At 34.4% G+C, this 20,512-nt stretch overlaps 1 protein-coding gene across 2 annotated transcripts in view; it reads right to left on the bottom strand.

The window, feature by feature from the left end:
- NDUFS4 (NADH:ubiquinone oxidoreductase subunit S4) overlaps positions 1-20,512 on the bottom strand; it is a 116,883-nt gene that overhangs the window by 10,512 nt on the left and 85,859 nt on the right. Inside the window, exon 4 of one of the 2 annotated variants that reach the window (XM_025388733.1) lies at positions 9,349-9,422. The exons of the other annotated variant lie outside the window; for it this stretch is intronic. Coding sequence (XP_025244518.1) covers positions 9,349-9,422 — 74 coding nt within the window. The remainder of the gene's footprint in view (positions 1-9,348; positions 9,423-20,512) is intronic. 2 annotated transcript variants of the gene reach the window in all.

Below are 20,512 nucleotides of genomic sequence, written 5' to 3'. Positions count from 1 at the left end.
CATACTCCAGACTTAAATCTTTTTACTTGATATTTATATATTTTAAATATATGCCAAGCATATTCATGTTATGTTTCAGTATTATTATGTCGTATCTCAAGATTTTTTCTCCATAAAAGAATATGTTCATTTTTATAAATCAGATGAATATTCACTGTCTTTGAAAATAGGCTTAAGTGACCACATTACCAGATATTTTGCTGAAAATGTTTGTGGATTAAGTTGCATTATTCTTGCTATGAACTCTTAACCATATATTTCACTTTAATTTTTTTTTTTTTTTTTTTTTTTTGAGACGGAGTCTCGCTCTGTTGCCCAGACTGGAGTGCAGTGGTGTGATCTCAGCTCACTGCAAGCTCCGCCTCCTGGGTTCCACCATTCTCCTGCCTCACCATTAATGGGCCAGGCATGGTGGCTCACGCCTCTAATTCCAGCATTTTGGGAGGCTGAGGTGGGTGGATCACCTGAGGTCAGGAGTTCGAGAACAGCCTGGCCAACATGGCAAAACCCCATCTCTACTAAAATACAAAATATTAGCTGTATTAGCTGAGCATGGTGGTGGGCGCCTGTAGTCCCAGCTACTTGGGAGGCTGAAGCAGGAGAATCGCTTGAACCCAGGAGGCTGAGGTTGCAGTGAGCCAAGATCACGCCATTGCATTCTAGCCTGGGCAACAGAGTGAGACTCTGTCTCAAAAAAAAGAAGAAAAAAAAAAAGAAGGAAATAAAATTACCAGTAATGTTAACTACAGCCATTTTGTCTTTTATAATCTACAAATAGTTTTTATTTTTTTTGTTTTACTCTGATGCTTCCTGGCAAACTCTTGCAATCAGCTACAGGGCAGAGTGCTTTATCTTCAACAAAGAAGGACTGTCTCAGAACCCTGCAGAAATGGCCCATGCCAGATGCTTTGAGGGTAGAGGCTTTTGATGCCATCACTTAATTTTAAGATCATACAAGTAGACTGAGTCAGGATATCCAGAGCGCTAGTCAAGAAGCAGATACATTTATGATCCAGTAGAACAAATAATAATTATATAGGACTGAAGAACTGATGAGGATCGATCATAATTTTATGTTTGGAATATTGCTGATATTGTCTCAATGTATTCTTTGTACATGTAAGAAAGCTCTCTTTCCTCTTAAGGTATCTATAACTCATTACAATTTAGTAGAGTTTACTTTGTAAATTGAAATATTTGTAAATAATATCTCATTCTCCATGACTCCTCCAGAATTCAGAAACTCTAATTGAGTATTCTTATTTTCATGACAATATAGTTATTTGCATATGTCCAATAACAATACGTCCTTCTGGGAAAAGTGGCCTAGCACTTGGCTTATAGGATTCCCAGTCTTATGGTAGCAAGGACTCTTAGGATATTTTGGAGATCCTGAGAAAGGAGGAATTTGCCCAAATTAAAAGGTAATACCAAATAAATCTAGTGGCAAGTTCCCAGCGTGGTTTCCTAGCTCAAGAGACTTAAAAGTCCAATCAGAGATTCCTTGTAAAAACTTTCACCAAAGCAAACAAGAAAGCGTATATGACAAATTAACACTCTTGCTACACGTATGTAAATAATAAGGCTAACTATCATACCAGTCTTATTTTGTGATCACAAATAATCTCTTGCTGAGATTATCTCCTAATCAAAACGGAGAAGGAATAGAAAAATAAAAATTTTTGTTTCAATGGAAAACTATGCATTGTTTCTAGCACACCCTTTCCCTTCCAGGTCAGATTTTAGATCAGTTCCTTATCTTTTAGCTACCGGGCAATTCTTTTTAGGTTGTACACAATTGATACACATGTAATTTCTGTCCTGTGTTCTACTTAATAGACCTCCCCCACCAAAACCCAATTTTGTCTCTATTTGCAATCCACTACATTTCTTTATGTCACACGAATTAGCGCTGTTTTGACTTTTACTTTGAACTGGTTATGATATCTGCCTTGTCCCCTTATATGAGTAAAATAAATTCTTTTACTTGCATTTTATACCTACATGAAAGTCATGATTCTTGCCTTTGAGTTTTTGTTTTGTTTCGTTTTGTTTTTTTAAGATACATGGATGTGAGGTTGAGACCCTCATAAGAAGTTACGTTAGGTGGAAGCCCAGACCTTACTGATGTTCACTTCTGGGATAATTCTAAGTACTAAGCTACATCTCCAATTATTTCTTTCTTTATTTTCCTGGATCTAGGGCCAGACCTGTTTCCTTCCCTGCTTCTACCTTCTATTACTTCGGAGGCGGGTTTTCCACCTCAATAGACCCACTATGAACAGAATGCAGTTTCACAGCTTGTCCTCAGCCCTCCTATTCCTGAAAGAAACCTTCCTTTATTTTGAGAATTTCAAAGAGTTTTATAGCTAACAACAATGAGAAAAACACAGGGGGTAAAATGATGTACTAGAGAAAAGTCACAAAGTTTCAAATCAGATCAAACAGGGGAAAAAAGGCCATTTCTAGTTTTCATTAGCATGTAAATGGTAGTAGATTCTAGTCTTCCACCGTCCAAATTTTCCACAGCTGTCTTCCACCTCCTCTCTCCATGATGTAGCTTCCTCCACCCCGATCCTTCTACCCCATCACTTACTACATAACACAAGGAAAGACAAAAGCCACATGGGTGAGAAAGGTGGGTCTTTTTAGTACACAAAGAACTGAAGTGAGGTTCATCTACATTTCAGAGGAAACCCCAGATATTCTTTTTCCCTCTTTACAAAGAAACGTTATCATTAAAGAGTTCCTTTGGAATAGATGCTGAGCTTAAGATGTTTAGGATGAGGCCCTAAGGTTAAGGCTAAAAGAATCAGGGGTTATTTATATTTGCTTTGTGTGTCAGTATGTTTGGGGACATGGTAGTGGAAAAAGGGAGAAAAAGAAGTCATAGGGAACATTCAATCTTTTCTTCTTTTCCACTCCCCAATTTCAGAACACCAGCCTTCCATAAGAAGTGAGGTAAAGAAGAGCGAGCTATGCAAAAAAGATATAAGCTGAGGGGACAGCTGCAGAAATTATCAACAGCAGGATAAAGAGAACTTCTTTTCATCTCAAAAATGAGAATATTCTTATATAAAAAGATGAGCCTGCATAATACCTTATTTGGTTAAGAACTGAAAACAGATGATTAATGGGGGAACTTGTGTACTTATAGAGATACTATAGGTATACAGTACATCCCTACATTATTATCCCTCCCTATTATCTCTACTATAAAGATACTATAGAAACTTATAGCATCTCTAGAGTACACTATATAGAGTATATATAGTATCTCTATATATAGATACGATCTAGATAGTATATATAATATATATAATATATAGTCTAGAGATACTCTATAGTCCATTCCATATATCTATATAGTAAATATATATATAGTATCTCTATATTATACTCTAGAGATACTATAGGAACACTATAGTATCTCTGTAGAGACCTACAGTATCTCTATATTATTTTATAAGTAACAAGAGTTTCTACATATCCTTAATTCATTCTAGGTAAGAGTACCTGAAGAACAGAACTATATTTCTTAAGAAGTATTACATTTGAACTTTTCCAAGTTGGATATGATTTTCCTGTTTCTCACATTTACTACAGGAATTATTTAATGAACTATTTATATAGAATATTCTATTTACATAGAATATATATATAATGTATAAACTGTATATTGCTAAATATATCGGTGCTGTTCAGTAGAAATATGTAAGCCATACATAAGTTTCTAGTAGCCACATTAAAGAAATAAAAGGAAATATATAAAATGAATTTTAATAATTTACTTAAGTCCAATATTTCTAGATTATCACTTCATAAAATAAGAATTGAGATATTTTGTTTTTTTCATACTAAATCTTTGAAATCCAGTGTGCATTTACACTTACAGCACATCTAAATTCGAATTAAACACATATCAAGAGCTAAAATCACATGTGGCTAGTGGCTACCATATTGGATTCGTGTAGATCCAGATTATTATTTGTTAAGATCTACTAGCATCATAGTATCAGGAAAACCATTGGACTTGGAATCTAGAAGGTTAGGCGTTGTCAGAAGCAATGTGATTGATCTGGGGCTTGTTTTGTTAACTTCTCTAGGTTTTGATATCCTATCAAAGGGAGAGTTTAGAATAAATAACATACAGTTTGGAAGCAATTCAAACATTATGAAATCATCATTTTATGTATGTTTCAATATACTTCAGGATGCTAAACCTTAATAAACTCAGGATAAACTCCAAATTAACTTGACAGGAAAACATTCATTAGTTGTATTTTACAAACACACTAAAATGTAATAAATTGTTAATCATCCTACTATACTTTGCTTTCTTCAGGTTTCTAATTACAGGGAATTAACAGATTAACAGTTCTTCTAAAAAAATAGTAAGTCACCAAATTAAGGTGATTTAAAGAAAAGTTTAAAGCATAATCTGGAGAATCATTTACAACATTACTAAATTTGCTGTTAAAATTCACCAATATTTATTGAGCACATTAAAATATAAATAGGACTTGTTTTCCCTGGTAAATTCTTATAATCCAATAGGCAGGATAAAATATTGCAGTTTTGAGTGTAAGAACCATGCCTTATTTAACTATCCCCAGAGCCTAGCCATACAGCGCTGACATAAAATAGGGTGTGTTCAACATGCTTCTGACTGAGTGCAGTACAAAAAAGGTAAAAGAGAAAACCATACTATAAGAGCTGCAAGAAAGGAACAAATTACTGTGAAAGTTAACAGGAAGAAAGAGGAGTTCATCCAGTAGTAGACGGGAGGTGGAAGTGAAGGAGGGGAATAAGAAAAGGGATCAAGAAATGAGACAGCATATGAAATAGACTTTGAAGACTAGGTTGGAGTTTCATAGGCAGGGATAAGAATGAGAACAGTATTAATGAGCTTGTAGAGGGAGGAAGGTGTATAGCAGGTTTGGAATGTAAGGGCAGAAAGTAGAGTCGGAACACAGTAAGATAAAACTTGTTAGTGCTTTGGTAATAAGTTGGTGCCTATACTGTGAAGAACTTTGAATTATCAGTTGAGGAATTTGTCTATTAAACATAGACTTTTGAAGATGTTTGAATAAAAGGTATTTTGGGACTTACACAAATGTCAGAGTATTGAGGCAGTATACATAACAGTTTAGACTAGAGATCACCTAAAATTTTCTGTAAAGGGCCAAGTAGTAATTATTTTTAGGCTCTGGGGCCATATAGTCTCTATTACAACTACTTTTCTACCACTGTAGCTGAAAAGCAGTCATAGACCATATATAAATGAATAAACATGACTGTTCAAGTAAAACTTGTTCACCTTCTTGTAAGTATGTCAGTGACCCTGTTACTTAATGTCTCTAAACCTGTTTCCTTGAACAATTAAATGGAGATAACTGTTCCTGCTTCATAGAGTTACTAAATGAGAATGAAAAGCACTTAGCATAGTGCCTAGCTCATGATTTAGTGTTTATGTTACTTTCTGTGGTGATAATACTTATTACCCAAGTCTCAAAATATAATTAGAGGGCATTAAATATGTTTTGTAAGGCTGGGTGCAGTGGCTCACGCCTGTAATCCCAGCACTTTGGGAGGCCAAGGCGGGTGGATCATCTGAGGTCAGGAGTTCAAGGCTGGCCTGGCCAACATGGTGAAACTCCTGTCTCTTCAAAAAAAAAAAAAAATTAGTTGGACATGTGGTGCATGCCTGTAGTCCAGGAAGCTGAGGCAGGAGAATCGCTTGAACCTGGGAGGTGGAGGTTGCACTGAGTAGAGATCATGCCACTGCACTCTAGCCTGGGTGACAGAGTGAGACTGTCTCCCCACTCCCTCTCAAAAAAAAGTTTTCCAGAAAGCAACTGAATCTGAAAATCTTACTCCCCTTATTGTATTAATTTTCTACAATCTTTAATGTCAAGGGAAACCATGCTCATGACTTCTCTTTTTATTTGACATTTAAAAGGGAAATGAAAAAACTAAGGTGATGAAAGGTAGGCTTTTATTTTCAGAATAGTCCCTGAATTGATATACAAATAATCAACTGTATATCAAATACAATTGATATTTGATTTGTATATCAATTATCAAATACAATTTGATAACTGTCAAAAGCTAATATACTTTTAGGCTACATTAATATAAAATATAATTCGATAAGTGATATACAAATCATCTTTTGTGTAGGAATGTGGCAGTTTTACCCTAACTTCCTATTTCCAGATACTACTGAAAGGAAAGCACTAACGCCCATAAATGTATAACCTTTGTCATATTTTACTGTTAACACAGAATCAGCTATATTAACAAAAACTCATTTTCCCCTAGACAGCATATGATTAGGGCACTGGGCTAGATAGCAAAGAAATAAAGACATATATGAACTAGCCCATGGGCTTTAACATCCTTAAGTCTATAGTTTTTGAACATTACCCAATCCAACTTCTCATTTCAAAGATAAAGAAATATGCTTCTAAAAGGCTAAGTGTACTGAAGCATGACTTGTTCAAGTTCTGCTGTGAGGCAGACCACTGTGGAATGAGAATCTTAGTTACCAGCCTCTTAATCCAGTAGTCTTTACATATTAGTGCATCTGAACTTTTTTTTTTTTTTTAATGCCTTAACTTATCAGAACATTGGTTCACTCAACCTTCAATAGCACTAGCTGACAACAAATGACTTAGCTGGGGGACAGGGAGGATCCATTTGTATGTCCTTCACTACTATTTACCTACCCAAGAGGGGCAACTCAGAAGGAAGGGGATGCTGTGGAATTTGGAAAAGATCCCCCACCTCCACTTCTGTAATGCTTCAATGGTGTTTATTTAGATCTTGCTTCCACTGTAGCTGAAGAAACAGGCTTTATCTATTTAAAGACATAGAATGCTGTACATTAAATAAATAAGGCAGATCATAAGTACTATAGCGAAATCAAGAGTGGAATAATCATTGAGGACGTTTCCAGGAGATGAGAATGGTTTCAAATTCTTGAGTAAAGAAATATGTTTCTATTTATTTATTAATTATTTTTTGAGACTGAGTCTCACTCTGTCACCCAGGCTGGCGTGTAGTGGTATGATCTCAGCTCACTGCAACCTCCGCCTTGTGATTCTCCCGCCTCAGCCTCTTGAGTAGCTGGGACTACAGGCGTGCACCACCATGCCCAGCTAATTTTTGTATTTTTAGTAGAGACAGGGTTTTGCTTTGTTGGCCAGGCTGGTCTACAACTCCTGACCTCAAGTGATCCAGCCACCTCAACCTCCCAAAGTGCTGGGATAACAGGCCTAAGCCACTGTGCCCGGCCAGAGAAATATATTTTAGAAAGTCATTTATTCCATCAGATATTGAGTGTCCATTATATGTCCGGTTTTGTGCTAGGTGCTAGGCACAAAGCAGTAACCAAGACAGGACATAGTTCTGCTATCTTATAGGTTAAAATTCCTGATTCACTGTTAGCCTACAATTTTATGTCACTAACCATTAGGCTTTTTAAAGTTACACTTTCTATAGACTTTGATAGTGTTCCTAATTTTCTTTCCTGGGGAGGTAGAAGTCAGATGAGAAAGCCACTTGATTTTAATAGGAACACTGGTGAGCTCACACCGGCAATTCACATGGCAACTGTAGTCATGCAGTCCTTGTGACCACTTAGAGAAAGACTAACCAGGGATTTAACAATTTAATTAGATTTCCTGTTATTAAACTCACGTCACAGACTTCAAATGAATAATTTTCAAAGTGTTGCACATGAAATATGGTAAGCTGAAAAGATAAAAAAAATTAAAGGAACTGTTTTCCATAACTATGTTACAGTTTAAAAAGAGAGCAATGTTATTTTAAGTCAAAATAATTTTTTAAAAGACCACTTTTAAGAACAATTATGTAATTAAGAAACTTGGAACTTGCCAAGAAAGTATAAATAAGGAATTACACTTAAGAACCTTTTGAAAAAAGTTTTTTAAAGTCTATTAATAACATAATAGGATATATTTATATACTATCATATACTTACTATTTGTGAGACCCTAGTCTAACTACGCACTTTTACTTTTATTAACTCATTTAATCCTCATAGTAATTCTCATTGCACATATGGGGAAACAGAAGTATAAAGTCATACAGGTAGTGACTCAACACAGATTCAAAGGCCGATAGGTTGACTTCAGACTTTTAATCATAAGCTATACAATACTAAGTGGAAAAGAAAGCAAATATGTTAGATTATAACCTTTATAGGGCTTTCACATTTGTATGTCAGGTATGTTAGACAACACTAATAATCTCTTATTTTTATATACTGCCTTACAGTGACAATGCACTTAGACAAATTCAATTTGACAAACTAGAATAACAGGATACATTAGGTACAAATGTTTAGTAGTGCATTTGAATCTAAGGAAAACAAACAGAAGACATACTGGCTGGAGGGAGATGAAGGTCAGAAATAATAGTTATCAAGTAGAGTATCTATTATGTATCAGCTATCTCCCGCCTCATGAGGTAGGTACTCTTATTTCAACTAAGAAACATTGTCCATTATGAAACTAATCCAAAATCATATAGCTTCAAAGTGGCATAATCAAGATTAGAATCCACACTAGTCTGACTACAAAACTTCCTTTCACTATACTATGTTGGCTTAACAGCAGAAAATAAGGAAAAAGGAAGACATTTTGCATTTTTGTTGATAGCAAGATCAATATAACCCAATGATGTTAGGTGGCTGCCCTAAAAGCGAATATACTCTTAGGCCGCATTAATATTATTATACAGTTGAGATTAGGGTTGGTATTATGCCCACCATATCTAGAAAAGTAGCAAATGTGGGCATTTAGGCTGAAGGGAAATTTTACAGGCAATATGACAATATTTTCAAATAATTGAAGAGTTATTAAATAGATTAATAGACTAGATTTTGGCACTGCATTTTGGCTCAAATAACTTAATTGTAAATGGAGGTGTCAAAACTGGACTAAGCTGCCATATATGTTCAATTAAGTTTAACCAAATGTTAGTAATTTTACAGACGAATTCATAAACAAAGTATGTGTTCAGTAGTTTCATTCCCTGTCTGTACTTTAAATTAGAGCACTTTGTCTTTTACATGTTAGATGAGTATTCCAGTTTAGGTTTTTTTTTTTTGGAGGTGGGTGTTCTGACGCAGATTAAAAAGTCTGAAACCACTGGATTAGATACATTAAATATTAGATACATTAGATACATTAAATATTAGATACATTACATACATTAAAGCACTGGATTTCAACTCAAATTCTGTATACCCGATTGATTTTAATTAAGGTAAGAACATAAAACCATATCTTGACTTTGTCAAAAACAGACCAAACATACCATTTTTTTCAGCAAAGGAAACTGCATCTTCTTTAGTACGGAAGGTTAGAACCATGTTGGATAATGGATCAGCCCTGTAAGAAACAATTTTTTTCCAAGGTTTAACATTAAGCTTTGGCTGAGAAACAAAATCAATATTTAAAATAAAATAAACAGCTACTATAAAATCAAATAAGTACATTACCGATGGAATATTTTATTTGTAATAATCTCTTTAAAACTGTTAATTGGAATACCTTTTTCTGTGTTAAATTTGGGAGATTTTCTAGTATGTATTGTCAAATAATAAAATTCATAATTGCAAAGGCATTCAGTTAGTCTTTAACAATTTTATTCAACTCTAAAAAAAAATCTGAGATGATTTAAAAAAACCCAGGAGGATTCTTAAATGGAACTTAAAATTTACTATCAAGATTACTGATGTGTAAAATTGCTAGTACTATCATTACCCAAGAAAATGCAACAACACATTCTTGTTTTTTTTTTAATTAACTTCTTCTGAGTCTCCTTTTTGAAGATTATCCACTCTTGACAAACCTTCCATCACTAACAATATTCTTTTAAAGCACAAAAAAATAAAGCTCCAAGATCTGACATCCAATTGAATTCTTCAATGTAGTACAGTGTTAATGTTTACAAATCTACATAGGCTTTTTAGAAAATCCAACTTCAAGAAATGTCACTTTTATTTATTTTTTTAAATTTTTTAATTGTTTAATTTTTTTTCTTTTTTTTGAGATGGACTCTCACTCTGTCGCCCAGGCTGGAGTACAGTGGCGTGATGTGGGCTCACTGCAACCTCTGCCTCCCAGGTTCAAGCAATTCTCGTGCCTCAGCCTCCTAAGCAGCTGGGATTAGAGGTATGCACCACCACACCTGGCTAATTTTTGTATTTTTAGTAGAGACAGGGTTTCACTGTGTTGGCCAGGCTGGTCTCGAACTCCTGACCTCAAGTGATCTACCTGCCTCAGCCTCCCAAAGTGCTGGGATTACAGGCGTGAGCCACTGTGCCCGCCCCACTTTTATTCTTACAACAAGGTAGAACACTGTTTGCTACAAATGTTTATTGTGACTCTCTCAGAGGTGAATAATATAGCATTCTATGAAACATTGTTTAGAAATGTGGAAGTAAAAAATATATAAAGGAGGATTCAAAAGGTAATTTGGATAGTGGAAAGATATGAGAAGAGAATACATGGGGAGTACCTCTCACTAACGGGAAGACCCACAAATTACTGCTGCCAAAGTTCTGGTCACAGACCATGGTTGCTATTCTGAGATTTCTATAATTATATATATTTTTATCATAACCCACCCCCTACCCTTTGTAAGCAAAAGAGCTTCATATGGCTGGCTATATTAGTACTAACATCATAATTTTATATTGGTTCCTCCTTTTCAAAGCACACACGATTTTCCAGTTGATAGTTAAACTATACATACTGAGAACAGAAGTGTCAACATAAATATGATGTAGTAATCTGTTAAGTGTTGATAGGTACACTGGCTTAGTTGAGAATAAGAAACAAGACAGAAAAAATTGCAGGAAAACTTAGCCAGGAGACCAGAGCTCTGTTTCCTGCAAAGATGGTATAGCCTGTATTATTATCCTCACTTTATGAATACATACATATAGAAATCAAATAGTAACAACTTATATCCATTGTATCCAATAGTAACAACATTCATCCACTGGAAGAAGCCACTATTCTTCCAGCCATTCAGTTTCTACCCTTCTCATTCTCCTTCATTTCCTGTATTTTGCAGTTCTTTTCTAGGTATGCTGTCACCACCAGTTTAAGCTCTTTTTCATTCTTCCCATAACCCCATCCTAACTAATCTTTCTGCCTCCTTGACTCCAATCCATCCTTCACCAAGATTAGTCTTCCTAAAGTTCAAATCCCAAACTTACTCACTGCCCAGTTCAACAATTTCAAATAGTTTTCACTGTCTATCACATTAACTTCAGGCTTCTACCCTGGCATTAAAGCACTGCTATAATATGGGCAGAACTACTTGCTAGCCTTCTTTTTAATTACTCCCCTGAGAAGTAACCAACCAGTCAAATCAGGTTGCTAATTGTTTTTATATAAATGCAGGCTGTACTTTTCCATCAGTTCAATTTGTTCCTTCCTCTTGGAATACTCTCCTATTATCTGTATATGGAAGTCCATTCAAATAATCCCTCATGGTTCACTTTGAATACTAACTTATTCCATGAAGTCTTTCACATCTTACCCTCCTCCAACTGTATATAATCTCTTTTTCAATCTCCACTAAATATAATTTGTGCTTTTATTTTTAGTCTTTATTTGCTCATTTCTCAATTACTGAAGTTCCAATTTGAGTAATGGCAGAATATTATATCAGATTTATCTAACTATAAACTCTGGACAAAACAGAAAAATAATTTTCAGAGACCAGAGAGTGACTAATAGCAGGAAAAAAACTAGGGTTTTCTTTCAAAAAAAGGAACCACAATGGATTTAGATCCAACTTTATACGGTGTTTCCCATAAGGTATTCTCTAGTCTAGACAAGCTAGGAGCATCGAGAACTCAAGCAGAAAGCTGTAATCTTAGTGCAAGGTGCCTGGAGACGGAGTCCAGGATTGCCAGAGCCGCTGGAAAGGAGTAATCCACAGAGCAGGGAGCTTTTGAACTGTACATGATTGAGCAAGGCTTCAAAATGATAGCTGGGAAGGCTGAAAGAACTGAGCAAAGATTTCAGCAGCTGCCTGTTACAGGGGAGACTGAGTCTGAAGGGAGAATGTCGGTAAACACCTTGTGCTTTCTATCAAAACTTCAGAAAGGCCGTGCCTTTTTATTTTTTAACACTAGGTTCCAAGACTAAGGGTAAAACTGAAACAGATCCACTCCAACAATGCATAATCCTCCACAAGTTCAAGGTGATCTGTCAGTAATTTCACTGTCTGTTGGAACAAAACTTATCAAGTTGCTACTGTCATTAATTTGAGAAACATTAGGGATCAGATAATTAATAGATTGTTATTTCTTAATATAAATTGTTTGAATATTAACTAGTGACTAATATTTCAGGGACTAATTAGTGTATTAGAAAGCCACATATCCACTATAAGATATATGTGAGATTCTTCATTTTAGTACTATATCATACGTAATAACCCAAACAAATTTACACAAATAACCATCAATAAACAGTGTGCAATGGATGAATCTCACAAAGTTAAGCAAAAAAGCCAGTCACGAAAGAGCACATAAAGGATGATTTTCTTGAAGTGAAAAAAAAAAAAAAAAAAAATAGGCAAAACTAATCTATGTTGTTAGAAGTCAGAACAGTGGTTACCTCTGGAAGGCTGAAATCCAAAAAAAGCATGGGATGAAATGGGAACTTCTGAGGTACTGGAAATGCTGTTTCTCAATTTGGGTACTACTCACATGCATATGTGTTCAGGTTGTAAAAATTCACAAAGCTGTATGCTTCTGATCTGTATACTTTTCTTAATGTATATTTCAGTAAAGTTTAAAAAGCCTGGCAAAATAATACATTGTATCTGTTCATATTTCCAAGGTTGATTTTAGGTTATTTTTCCTCCAATATCATTTCATATACTTTACTACACACTAATGAACATCAGTAAACCAATAAAATGATACCAAAAATTGTTTCATAATTATAATGTCCAACATTGGTTGGCGAATTGCTTTTTGTTCTACACCATAAAACAGATTTTGTGAAGATATCTACCATTTGTGTATTTCAGTGATCATTTTCTGCTTACGAGCAAAGCCTATTTAATATTATTCAAAACAGATCTAAGTATCAATACAATATAAAAATTAGCATTATAAATATCAACTGACTCTTGACTTTACCTGAGAACTATTCATGCATAAAATATATTGGTGAAACATTTTGGCACTGCGAATTTTTCTTAGATGCCCTCTGAATGGCACAGAACAGCAAGTGAATGACTTTCTTCTTGGGAAGCTTAGCTTATTTATTTATTTTTTTAGTTTAAGTATCAATAGCAGTTATAAGTGGCTCTAAATGCTGTTAGTTTGATTAGCACCATTCAGAAATATCAGGTGGTTATCTTTCTGCAAATAGCAGACACATATAATGAAGACCATAGAGAAAAAATATGTAATATTAAAACCAATATTTTAATAAATACTTTCGTTATTTTAAAAATATTCTGATGTAAGAAATGCCAAATAGCTGGGCAAAAAAAAAAATTATATTCTGCTGTAGAAGTTATGTGTGCATACTCCCTCCACCCTCCATCAGGCCAATTCCACTGATTGGGTGAATGCAAAAATGTTAAATACATATTACCAAACACATATTACTTAAAAATAGTAAATCCATATCCAATTATAGAACATATCATTGGATTAGAAAATATATAACTGAAATTCACTACATCAACAGATTAAAGAAGAAAATGCCCTTCAATAGATATTACAAAAACATTAAAACTCAATACCCATTCCTGATTTTTTTTTAAATTATTGGTAGATCAAGATTAGAAAAGAACTTTGTTCATTTTAGTATATCAGAAACATTTCTGCTAAAAAATGAAAAGGCAATAAGGATGTTGAATATCATAACTAATATTCAACTTTGCAAATTTCAGCCAATGCAACAAGGCAAGAAAGAGAAATTGGCTATAAGGAGAAAACAAACTGCCACTATTGTTAGATTATACAACTAGAAAATCAAAGTGAATCCCTTGAAAAACCATGAGAACTAAAGAGACAGTACATAATGTGGCTTATATGTAAAATCAACTTTAAATATTAGCAATACTCAACTAGAAAATGTAATGAAGAAACCTCATCTGAAATAGTGATAAAACTAAAATATCTAGGCATAATTTTAATAAGAAATGTGAAAAACTTATACTAAGAAAATCATAACATTTCACCAAAAGACATATGAACTTAAATATATGCATATACATACAGTGTAAAAAGTCTGGAAGGATATATACCAAATTGTTGTGGGAGCTTCTATGGAGGGAGGGGAGTATACTGGTGAGAGGGTAGTAAGCAGGGGAGGGAGAGGAGTAACTGGTAACATTCCTGGCTTATATGTTATATATGGAAACATATATCTATAGTTTAAATCTAAAATGCAAACACAGTCATTTACTTGTTCAAAAGTCAGTAATGAGATGAAAAGTAGACAGAATCCTTATTTAAATTTAATAAAAAAAAAACCTGAATGACCTGATTAAAGCAAATTTTAAAAGTGCCTTGGCAATGTGTTACAACATAAAGGGGAAAGATGATACAGACAATACTTCCATTTGCTACTTACTCATCATCAAAAGAATTATCTGCCAACCTAAGTAAGATGTCCACTTTGATAACTTAAGGCTTGAGGATCAAGTGATGAGAGAATTTGCAACATCTACATTAGTGCATATCTCTGCTTAAACTGTTTGACCTTCTATGTCCACTATGATGTGGAACAAATCCTTGTTTCCAGAAGCTGAATGACAGATTCATAATTTTCCAATGAAAAAATATTTTTAAAATTTAACACAGAAGTCACATTTTCAGAATGTGATTAACACAAAAAGTACTGAGTCCAATGATCACTGAGTTTCAATGACCAATGTACACTAATACAGCTGAGGAAAAATAAATCATTTTTAGGTTTAATCAAAATTAAAGTCCTGCTTACAGAAATAAATGAAAAGTAAGTATCTACTAACCTAAAATATAAAAGACTGTAAAAAAAATAAATGAGATTAATAACCAATAGTTATCTTTGGCCACTCGCTACAATATTAAACAAGGATAAGTCATGTTCTCTCCGTGCAACAGGATCAAGGAGATTTAAAAAGTAAAAACACTTGGGTCAAACCCAAAGGATAATTTTGCACCTGAAGATATTTTTCATATTTACACAAAGATAAATCTTTTACCTTTGAGTTCTAACATTTAAAGACTCAGGTAATTAAAAGAGCATAAGAAAAGCTCCACTTTGGATGAGAGAAGAAATGTAAATACAGTACTTTAAAATATGAGTTTAGAAATCTAAAAACAAAAGATCAAACACATTTATCTTAAAATCCTACATGTGAACCAAAGTGGCCTTTCAAAAAAATACTGTAGATAAGCAGATAACAATGAAATGTATTCAGTATATTTTTAAAAAATAAAACGATGTTTATAGTCACGAAGCCCATTTTCACAATGAGGATCCTTCTCCTCAATCGCCACTGAGGAAAACATATGGGAAAAGACTTAAGATTTCAAATTTCTGTCACAATATTACCATTGTAACTTTGTAAAATTACCTTTTCCATTAGCACTGCCTCTGCTGCTCAATGAAATGTGTCCTTTCCTGTGTATTTAAAAGCAAGATAAAAAAAGAAAAAAAAAAATCCTTCCAAAGGTATATAAAAATAATCTCTGCAGGTGTTACATTTGTCGTATTTCTTATACTGCATACTTCTAATCCTCTGTAATACTCTTACATCAGCAGGGTTAGATGTCTGTTAAATCCTCCAAGCCATTCCATCAATATGATAGACCTAGATAGAATTATCTATCAGTTAGAAGAAATGAATAAAGTTAAGCCCAAGATCCCCTAAATTAGGAAACCTTGTGGCTTTGGAAACAAATATATTCCAGGTATAGGATGGATAGTCATTTCTCTTTTAGCATATCCTAAAATCATTCCTTGACCACAGCAAAAAACACATGAAAATATTAACATTCTCTTTTCTCCATTAAATATAGTAATTCTCCTGATTAAAAAAAAAATACAAGTCTATATGAACTTATCTAGCTAGGTTTAAAGTATTTTATATCTTTAATATTCTACATATTAGTATTATATATATAATTGTAAAATAAAATATAAGCCGGTTGAGAACCCAAACTATGGTCAACCCATTAATTTATCTGGGACACAGGTTTACTTTTTAATTAAGTGATAAAATTTAATTAGATGATCATGAAAAACCTTCAGCTTACAATTCCAACAATTTTATAAAAAGCTTTAAAATATCTCACCAAAAGAAGTCAGAATTCAATATGTTCAAGCAGTAAAATTATATACTATTTTTGTGTCATCAAAAATGCTAAAAAAAGAGTAGCAATTCTCTATTCTAATCAAATCAAATAAGTAAATATTTTAAATAATAATTTTTTTCTTACATTTTTTCATGCTACTGGTTGTTTCTTAACATCAGAACAAAAACAAGTAATGAATATTTTTTTAAAATATTCAAGATTCAAAATAACGTCTCAGATAAACCAATTGCAGACAGGGTCTATTGCTTCAAAAAACGTTTTACTTTGGCAAAACTACATTTTGAAAAGAACTTTACCTCCCAACAATGTAGTATATCTCATTTTCAATCAATATGTAATAAAAACAGCATTTCCATTTTTATGCACAGTAGGTTACAGTTTTGTCTTAAAGTATCAGAGTATTAAATCACTACATATTTCAAAATTTAATTATGCTATTTCCAGACTAAGCAATACTATAATAATGATTGTGTGAACCTTTGTACAAGCACAGCAAAGTAAAACTTTATTTATTTAAACAACCCACTAATGGTCTTCAGGACACAGTATCCCCAAAATATGGCAGCTTGGCATTTGAGAAAACAGCAGAAGCAGGAAGGTCTCTCTGACACTCTCCCCTGAAGTAGGACATAACAGAATTATCTGACCTTCTGAAGTCAGTCCTAAGACCCTCATTCCAGAACTGTCCACCCTGTAACAGGAGGAACGGAATGTCCTCATTTCTGAAGACACAGAGACACAGACAAGAATCTGAACAAACAGGTCTGGCTAAGTTCTTCCTACTTTATGATCATTAGATCATAAACTCTGTCCAACCATCTTTCTGTATGACTGTCTACTCTTCCTCAAAACTAAGCACAAAAATACACAGATTTCCCTGTTTCTTTGGGTCTTCATTCCTGAAGGCTCCTGTATCACATAAAACTTACACAAAATGAAACTGTATGCTAGAGTCTCTTGTTAAACTATCTTTTGTTACAGATGTCTCAGCCACAAACTTTGCAATAGATGTGAGGAAGATATTACTTTTTCTCCTCTATACCACTCAAATGTATATTCTTATATAAATATTTTACCCATAAACAATTTAGAGTATATAAGGCACAAGTACTCAAATAATGATTTATTACTGAATGTTGCTGGGAATGTATTACAACAGTGAGTCTGGGGAATAGATGAACATGTAAAAATCTCATGTGATTGAAAAACAGTAATCATTAACATTTCAATCACTGGATAGGGACAAATGTTTTTCCTTATAAATTCCTTCAGCTTCTAGAAGCCTGTGGTTTATCAAATGACTCCATATATTATGTGAAACATAAAATAAAAAGGATACCAACACCTACTCCTCAAAAGAAAACATACAAATGGCCAATAAACCTGAAAAATGCTCAACAGCACTAATCATCACAGAAATGCAAATCAAAACTACCATGAGATACTATTTCATACCAGTCAGAATGGCTATTGTTGGCAAGGATGCAGAGAAAAGGAAATGCTTACATTCTAATGGTGGGAATGTAAAGCAATTCAACCCCTATGGAATACAGTATGGAGATTTCTCAAAGAACTAAAAACAGAACTACCATTTGACCTAGCAGTCTCACTACTGGGTATCTACCCAAAGGAAAAGAACTCATTTTATCAAAAAGAAACCATTCATAATAGCAAAGTCAAGGAATCAACCTAAGTGTCCATCAACAATGGATTGGATACAGAAATGTGGTACATAAAGAAAATGTGATACATAAACATCATGCAATACTATGCAGCAATAAAGAAGAATCAAATCATGTCCTCTGCGGCAACATGGATGAAGCTGGAGGACATCATCCTAAGTGAATTAATGCAGAAACAGAAAATCAAAATACTGCATGTTCTCATTTGTGAAAGCTGAATGATGGGTACACATGGATATAAAGATGGAAACAATAAACACTGGGAACTCCAATAGAGAGGAGAGGGAGAGGGGGCAAGAGTTGAAAAACTGCCTATTGGGCATTGTGTTTACTATTTGGGTGATGAGTTGACTAGAAGCCCAAACCCCAGCATCACCCAATACATTCATGTAACAAACCTGCACATGTACCCCCTGGATCTAAAATTTAAAAAAGAACAAAAATATTCAATTACGTATGAAAGGCCTTAGACTACAGGGCAAAATTTCCATGAACAGGGGGATATTCTAAATCACTTTATTATGAAAGCAAACACAATAGATGTGTTACATTTATTATATACATTTCTAGAAAGAAAATATAGATTCCTATTGTTTCTGATATAAGGAAAGGTAATCCCCAGAGAGCATCCCCTCACCTATGCCATAATCAACTATCTAGAACAAGTCATGGATGTAGCCATACCTTATGGAAGAGGATGATTAGAGTTGCAACAAAAAAGCAGATATCCTGGGGCATCCTAGAATTCCACCTACCACAACCACCCTTGTACAAAAATGTGATCTAACATCTCACATTGGTGGGGATATTGCGTTTTTGTAAGGAAAAAAAAAAAAGGTCTCAGAAAGTATTCTCCTTGATACTGGGGCTTTTAATCCTCAGCATCTTCTACTTTTGGGAGGCCAGAAAATTCTTTCTTGGTTGCAAAGGAGGGCAGTCCTGTGTCTCATAGCACTGCCATTATTAACTAGATGTCAGCAGAAGCCACCACTTGTTACAACCAGGAATGTCTCCACACACTGGCAAATGTCTTAAGGAAACAAAAGCACCCTCAGTTGAGAACCACTGCTTTTGTCTATATATGACCATACTTACTGATGCAGGCACCACCAGGAATCTCTTGAAACAGTAAGGTGCATTGGGAAATCTGACCTGGTATTTATTCTTTGAAGTTAGAGTTAATGGGAGACTTCTGTTTTCTTGACAAGCACTCAGAATATACAACCCACCAGAGCAAGATTACTTAAGAAAATTATCTCATGTATGAAAAAGTTTGGAAGCCAAATGTTCCTCCATCTGTTGTTTTCCAGAAACTGGGTAGATTCAGTTTTCCATTTGGTAGCTCCCTTTCTAACAATTTCCAGGCCAGGTCTTATACTACTTCTACAGGAGACATGACAACTATGAGCTTCGAGGGAGATGAGCTGATTCCATCCCTTCCTTATAACCATGATGTGGCGGCCTCATCTCACATATACAGATTCACTACAAAGACTAAGTTGGATAAGTATCTATTTCTCAGCTTTATTACCAGTGAGTGCTCCAGACTCTACTTAGGTGGTATGACAAAGCAGAATATTCTTAGCAAAGTGTTTCATTTTGGTTCTCTTAATTTTATAACACATTGAATTATAACTAATCTTATAACAAATGTGTAGATCTGTGGAAGTACATTTGTATTTTTATGATGTTCTAATTGAATTTGTATTGTTTGACTTTTTTCTCATTTTAATAAATGAACTAAACTGCAACATAAGAAGAAAACTAAAATATTGTGCCTATATATCATTTGCCTAATAAAATAATTATATTTAAACTGCAACATGATGTTTTCTAAAAAAAAGTCTCCCAAGTAATCAACAGGAAATGATGTTGCATATTATACTTTTCTAAAACAAGACAGTCTACATTTTCTAATTTAAGTTTATAACTACCTTCAACTGGAGACTGGACACATACAATGTTCTAAGAGTTTCAATATGAATGACAATTTTCTAGTTTATCTGCCTAATGTTTTCTCTAATGTCAGCTTTTTAAATTTAACTAGAATCAGCCCTTCTATTTAACATTTGGGCCCTATTCCATTATGGAGAATTAGGTCACTGACTTCATTAGTACCACAATAATTTATTCCAACACACTGTTAAAAAGCAATTCAATGGCCAGGCGTGGTGGCTCACACCTGTAATCCCAGTACTTTTCGAGGCTGAGGTGGGTGGATCGCTTGAAGCCGGGAGTTGGAGACCAGCCCGGGCAACAAAGCGAGGCTCCATTTCTACAAAAAGATAAAAAAAATTAGCCAGGAGCTGTGGCATGTACCTATATTCCCAGCTACTTGGGGGATTAAGGTGGGAGGACTGCTTTATCACCCAGGAGTTCAGGGCTGCAGTGAGCTAGGATCACATCACTGCACTCCAGCCTGGGCAAGGGGGCGAGACCCCATCTC

The sequence above is a fragment of the Theropithecus gelada genome, chromosome 6 (assembly GCF_003255815.1).
Source record: "Theropithecus gelada isolate Dixy chromosome 6, Tgel_1.0, whole genome shotgun sequence".
NCBI classification, from domain to species: Eukaryota; Metazoa; Chordata; class Mammalia; order Primates; family Cercopithecidae; genus Theropithecus; species Theropithecus gelada.
Note: the sequence above shows the minus strand (reverse complement) of the source record. Positions and strands in the feature narration are given on the sequence as shown.